We start from the raw sequence: 6,401 nt of genomic DNA on the forward strand, positions 1-6,401 counted from the left end.
TGGGCTTTGGAGTCAGAGGTCATGGGTTCAAATCTCAGCTCCGCCACATGTCAGCTGAGTGACTTTGGGCAAGTCACTTCACTTCTCTGGGCCTCAGTTACCTCATCTGGAAAATGGGGATTAAGACTGTGAGCCCCCCGTGGGACAACCTGATCACCTTGTAACCTCCCCAGCGCTTAGAACAGTGCTTTGCACATAGTAAGTGCTTAATAAATGCCATTATTTTAATAAGCACTCAATATAAGCACTTAATAAATGCCATTATTATAATAAGCACTCAATACAGTAATAATGATAATAACAATGATGTCACAGACACCTTTTAAAAATAGTATTTGCTAAATCCTTGCTATATGCCAGGCACAGTACTGAGGGCTGGGGTAGATACAAACTAATCAGGTTACAAACAGTCCATGTCCCACATGGGGCTCACAATCTTAATCCCCATTTTACAGATGAGGTAACTGAGGCCCAGACAAGTTAAGTGATTTGTCTAACGTTCCACAGCAGACAAGTGGTAGAGCCTGGATTAGAACCAGGTCCTTCTGATTTCCAGGCCTGGGCTCTATCCACTAGTTCACACTGCTTCTCTTTTGGTGGAAGCACATGGATTTTGTATGATGCTAGAATGTTTCTCCAGGGGGATCCCTGAATGCTCCCTGCCGACCACCACTTGTTCCAAGGCCTTTGCATTTCCCTTCTGGGTTGGTGGAAATTCTGGCACAGATCTCACCAGCTGGGAGACCCTATGCCTAAAATAATAATAATAACAGCATTTGTTAAGTGTTTACTATGTGCCAGGCACTGTACTAAGTGCTGGGGTAGATACAAGATAATCAGGTTGGACACAGTCCCTGCCCCACATAATAATAATAATGATGGTATTTGTTAAGCGCTTGCACTGGTGGGGCTCACAGTCTTAATCCCCATTTTACAGTTGAGGTCATTCATTCATTCAATTGTATTTATTGAGTGATTACTGTGTGCACAGCACTGTACTAAGCACTTGGGAAGTACAAGTCAGAAACATATAGAGACGGTCCCTACCCAACAACGGGCTCACAGTGTAGAAGGGGGAGAGGGGAGGTAATAACAATACTACTAATAATAATGATATTTACTAAGCATTTACTATGTGCCAGGCACTGAACTCATCAATGGAGTGGTTACAGGCAACTCGGTTGAACACAATCCCTGTCCCATGTAGGGCTCACAGTCCTGTTTTCCAGATGAGCGAACTGAGGCTCAGAGAAGGGAAGTGACTTGCCCAGGGTCACACAGCAGACAAGCGGCAGAGCCAGAATTAGAGTGTACATCCTATGACTCGTAGGCCTGTGCTCTTCCCACTTGGACGCACTGCTCCCCGTGACGTACAAAAGTGTCCCATGGTGAATCAGAACCAGAGAGGAGGCAGGCCAGCTGAGAAGCAGCGTGGCTCTGTGGAAAACAGCACTGGCTTTGGAGTCAGAGGTCATGGGACCAAATACCAGCTCCACCAATAGTCAGCTGTGTGACTTTGGAGAAGTCATTTAACTTCTCTGTGCTTCAGTTACCTCATCTGTAAAATGGGGATTGAGACTGTGAGTGCCCCTTGGGACAACCGGATCACCTTGTAACCTCCCCAGCACTTGGACCAGTGCTTTGCACATAGCAAATGCTTAATAAATGCCAGTTAACAAAAAAAGACTGGTAAGCTTACATTCTAGTAACTCAGTGTGCAAATTAACCTCCACCAGCTGGGCACTCATAATAACAACACAAAAGTAGTATTTGTTAAGTGCTTATTATGTGCCAGGCAGTCGCACATAGTACTAAGCACTGGGGTAGAAGCATGGTAATCAGATCAGATATATTGTTCCACATAGGGCTCACCATGTAAAAGGAAGATAACTCATCTCCATTTGACAAATTAGGAAACTGCGGTTCAAAGAAGTTCAGTGACTGGCCTGAGGTCACAGAGTAGACTGCTAGGTGGTGGTGATAAGTAGCAGAATAGGCTGCTAGATGGTCCTGCTCTGCCCTTTTGAACACCAGAATGGCTTTGGGGGCTCCTAGAGAGGTCCCAGGGATTCAACCAGGATTGGAGGAGGCCAAGTTGGATTAGGATTTTCGGCTCAGTCCTGCAAGGCTCGGGCTGGAAAACTGCTGACAGAGTATCTTGCTCACTATAAAGCCTCAGAACATTGTGTAAAAAGAGTCTGGTTCTGTAGTCTCCCTCATGTTCCCTCCTCCTCGGCTGAGTAGATCTCCCCTTTTCCCTGACCTTATCAGCTCCTGGAGGCACTGATTTTCTCAGATGCACTCCAGCTCCTTTAAATGTTTCTCATTTCCTCCTCCACTTTTCTTTCTTCCTTTCAGATTTTCTTTACTCTGTCCCCCCACCCCCACCCAGCCGCAACATTCCCCTCTTCCCTTTCACCTTGCCATTCTCTTTTCTTTATGAACTTATCAACCCCCTCCTCCTTATCTCATCCCACCCCCACAAGCTAATGGCCTTGCTGGAATTTCTATTTGCAGAATCCCATGAGAGAATAGCAAGTAATGAGAATTTAATTGTGGTTATTAATTATTGTTGTATATAGCACATCTGCGGGGCTGCCTAAGGTCCTGAGCCCAGCAGAGGGTGTGAAGAAAGTGATGATGGTGGTTATTATGAGTGATACAATAAACATCAGCCATGCTCTTTCCAGATTAGAAGGGGCACCGAACTGCCTTGGGGCGGAGCGTGAGTTTGCCGACTTAGTTCTTCTATATCCAAGGCCTGGTCCCCTAGGTAATAACTGTAGTATTTATTAAGTGCTTACTATGTGATGATGATGATGGCATTTGTTAAGCGCTTACTATGTGCAAAGCACTGTTCTAAGCACTGGGGGAGGTTACAAGGTGATCAAGTTCTCCCACAGGGGGCTCACAGTTTTAATCCCCATTTCACAGGTAACTGAGGCAACTGAGGCACAGAGAAGTGAAGCGACCAGGAACTGTACTAAGCACTGGGGTGGATACAAGCAAATTGTGTTGGACACAGTCCCAGGTGGGGCTCACAGTCTCAATCTCCATTTTACAGATGAGGTAACTGAGGCACAGAGAAGCGAAGTGACTTGCTGAAAGTCACACAGCAGACAAGTGGTGGAGCCAGGATTAGAATCTATGACCTTCTGACACCCAGTCCTGTTGAGCTACCCACTGCACCACAGAAACATCAGCCACTTTCTCTCCCGATTAGATGGGGCACGCAAGTGTCTCTGGAATGGGGGTTTAAAATTGCAAAGTGCCACCCTCCCTTTGGTGACAGTGATTCCTGGTCAAGGGGCAGTTTCAGGGTTAATATTTAATTGAGATTGTGCTAGTTAGTAGAATTCGAATGTCAGGGAGGAATCTGTATTTAGAAGTCCCTTAGGCCCTGGGGGAAACCTGTAATGATCCGACCTGTCTGTTCTTATGAATTGGTTCCGAACCAAAGGGATACGCTACATAAAGTCTGTAAAAGATCTCCATGATGCTGGGGCTGGAGTAGGAAACATGTCATAGTAAGCAGGGCACAGCTGTGCCACCCTGTGACTTGTTATCTAGGCCTCAAGGCAAACCCCAAAGTCCAAGCAGCCTGGACGGTGGAGTGAGAGGGCAGCTCCGAACTGATAGCACAACCTCCCCAAAGTGGCAGATTGTCAGCGAGGAGGAATCAAGACCAATCCACAGAAGACACTCACCCCCAAAAGAAACAGTACCCTGGCTGCTGGACTAATGCTTTTCAGCCCTTTGGTGTTGAACTGCAGTAAAAAGAATTCAGTTCAGATAGTTCCCTTAAATGTTAACTGCTTAACAGGTTAAATCCTTCATATCCTCCCAGATTTCAGTTCCCTTCAAGTTCAAAGCCCGCCTCTCCCAGGAGGCTTTCCCCAATACATTCTGTGCTTCTTTCTCCTGACTCTAAATCATTTTGTGTCAGTCTCCTATACTAGACTGCAATCTTCTTGAGAAGATTGTGTCTTCTACCTCTATAATACTCTCCCAAGTACTTAATGCAGTGCACTGTACAAAACAAGGGCTCAAAACAGAAAACTTAATTGAGTCACAAATGTGGATTTTTGGAACCATCTTCAGCAGAAGCAGTGTGGCCCAGTGGAAAGAGCATGGGCTGGGGAATCAGAGGACCTGGGTTCTAATCAGGATTCAATACCCACTTTCACTCCCACTTAAAACATGAGCCCCATGGGGGACCTAATCATCTTGTACCTACTCTAGCACTTATTACCGTGCTTGACACATACTATTATTATTAGAAAAAATCCAGGGGCAGGCTGGATGTCAGAAGCTAGAAATGTTCTGTCCCAGGAGTTGGAGTTTAAGCAGTGATCATGAAGAAAGAATAGTCAGTTGTATTTATTGAGTGCTTACTGTGTGCAGAGCACTGTACTAAATGCTGAAGAAAGAACAGAAAGGAAGGATCTCTCTGGGAGTCTCTTCCCCATGAGTTGGGTCCGATATAGTTATTTATAATCTGGACTGTTTTCTGACTGTGAGCCCCATGTGGGAAAGGGACTGTGTCTGACCTGATTAATTTCTATCTCCCCCAGAGTTTAGAATCAGTCAATTGCATTTGAGTGTTTACAGTACTGAGCACTGTACTAAGCACTTGGGAGAGTACAATATAACAGAGTTGGTAGACATGTTAGAACAGGGTTTGGCACATAGTGTTTAACAGATACCATAATTATTATTATTATTATTTTAGAGGTGTCAGCTGTCCTGAACAGGTGGATGTTGGACGGATCTCTACCGTGCCTGGATCTCTGCTCTCGTAATATAAGGCTTCAAATTATTTCTGTTTACCCATTCATGTTTTCCTCATCTGTAAAATGAATCCCTGTTTTCCCCTCCTACTGACAGACAATGTGAGCCTTGTGCGGGACCTGATGATTTTAAATCTACCCCAGCACTTAGTACAGAGCTCGGCATAAAGTGCTTAACAAATACCACGATTATTATTTTTTATGTACCTAAGTGTGGTGTGCTCCTTTAAGAATTTCTCAACCATATCTTCTTCCCCAGTTAACCCCACAATCAATCATATTTGTTGAGCACTTGCGTGCAGAACACTGTCCTAAGCGCTCAGGAGAATACAACACAATTAGCAGCTACATTTCCTGCCCATAACGCCGGTTCCCAATGTTCTAATCCCAGAAGAATTTCTCCTCCGTCACTAATCTATCTCCAGTCAGATGGCACTTCCAACCTTCTCCTTTCCACCCTAACAGTTCTCTTTCAAGAGGGGATGGAGGGTCAGAGTTGGGGACAGAGATTATCTTCTAGACTGTGAGCCCCATCTGGGACAAGGATAGCTCTGAGCTGATGATCTTGTTTCTACCCCAGTGTTTAGCACATAGTAAACATTTAAATACCACAATTATCATAGGTCTCCTTAAAGCACAACTAGCTTCCCAAAAGCAGGCTTCCCCCCAGGGCTCAAGATGAACTTTGACCTTACTTACCGGAGAAGATCTTCCCATCTCTGGTTAGCAAAGCTGCTCCAACTGGGAAGTTGCTATAGGGGCAGTGAGCAAATTTCTTGGCTTCCTGGCAAGACCCCACAAGCTGTTGGATTTGTTCTGCTCCCACTTGAGGCAAATTTCTCAGAGGACTGAGGGCATTCACTTGGGCCATTTCTCCAAGCACCTCTAATGCCACGGGTCCTGGCTCAGGCAAGCTACAGCTGGAGGAAATGCTTGGGGGTTGAACGGTGTCAGCCAAAGTCATCTCGATTCTGGAACTGTGGAGCCAAAGTCTCCTCCCACTACGATGGGTGTGTCTTAGTTATAAGGTACCATGTTTGGATGGACGTGTGCCCTCCCCTGTTTCTCTCTCTCTGACAGGTAGATAGTTAGTGAGAGAGAAATAGTGACACTTCCCTCTCCAGCTAGAGGTGAGGTGTGCTTTTTCACTCTCCAGAGACAGGAGACAAAGACTTGTGGTCTGTTTTGCAAAGTGTGAGTTCCCATAAGCTTGCGGAATTTCCGTTTCTGGTGTTCTGTGTGGCTTTTGCTTTTTTTTGTTTGTTTCTGATTGCCACTGAGTATTTCCGACTGGGCTGTCTAAGGATGAGTCAACATTGGGTGTGTGTTCTTGTTCCAGGAGGGGCTCTCCACATTGTTGGGGTGTGGGTAATCTCTTCTGAGTCTGCAGTCTGAGTAAAAATTGCCACATTTGGGGTAGGAGAGTGTGGAAGTTTGTCTCTGCATGTACATGTGACCCAGGAATCTCTTGTCAGAGACTCAGAAAACCTGTTTTCTGGGTGGTTCAGTCGGGAGGCCAAACCCAACAATAGTAGCAGCCAGGTTGAGATGCCAGAAGATGTAATAATAATAATAACTGTGGAATTTAAATGCCTACGATGTGCCAGGCAT

General features: G+C 45.5%; 1 protein-coding gene across 1 annotated transcript in view; it reads right to left on the reverse strand.

Annotated features, from left to right (window-relative positions):
* CDA (cytidine deaminase) overlaps nucleotides 1-5,736 on the reverse strand; it is a 41,143-nt gene extending 35,407 nt beyond the window's left edge. Inside the window, exon 1 of the mRNA XM_038746701.1 lies at nucleotides 5,490-5,736. Within this exon, the coding sequence (XP_038602629.1) occupies nucleotides 5,490-5,661 (172 nt within the window). The 5' untranslated portion in view covers nucleotides 5,662-5,736. The remainder of the gene's footprint in view (nucleotides 1-5,489) is intronic.
* Nucleotides 5,737-6,401: the final 665 nt, after the last annotated feature.

This window comes from Tachyglossus aculeatus, chromosome 5 (assembly GCF_015852505.1).
Source record: "Tachyglossus aculeatus isolate mTacAcu1 chromosome 5, mTacAcu1.pri, whole genome shotgun sequence".
NCBI lineage: Eukaryota > Metazoa > Chordata > Mammalia > Monotremata > Tachyglossidae > Tachyglossus > Tachyglossus aculeatus.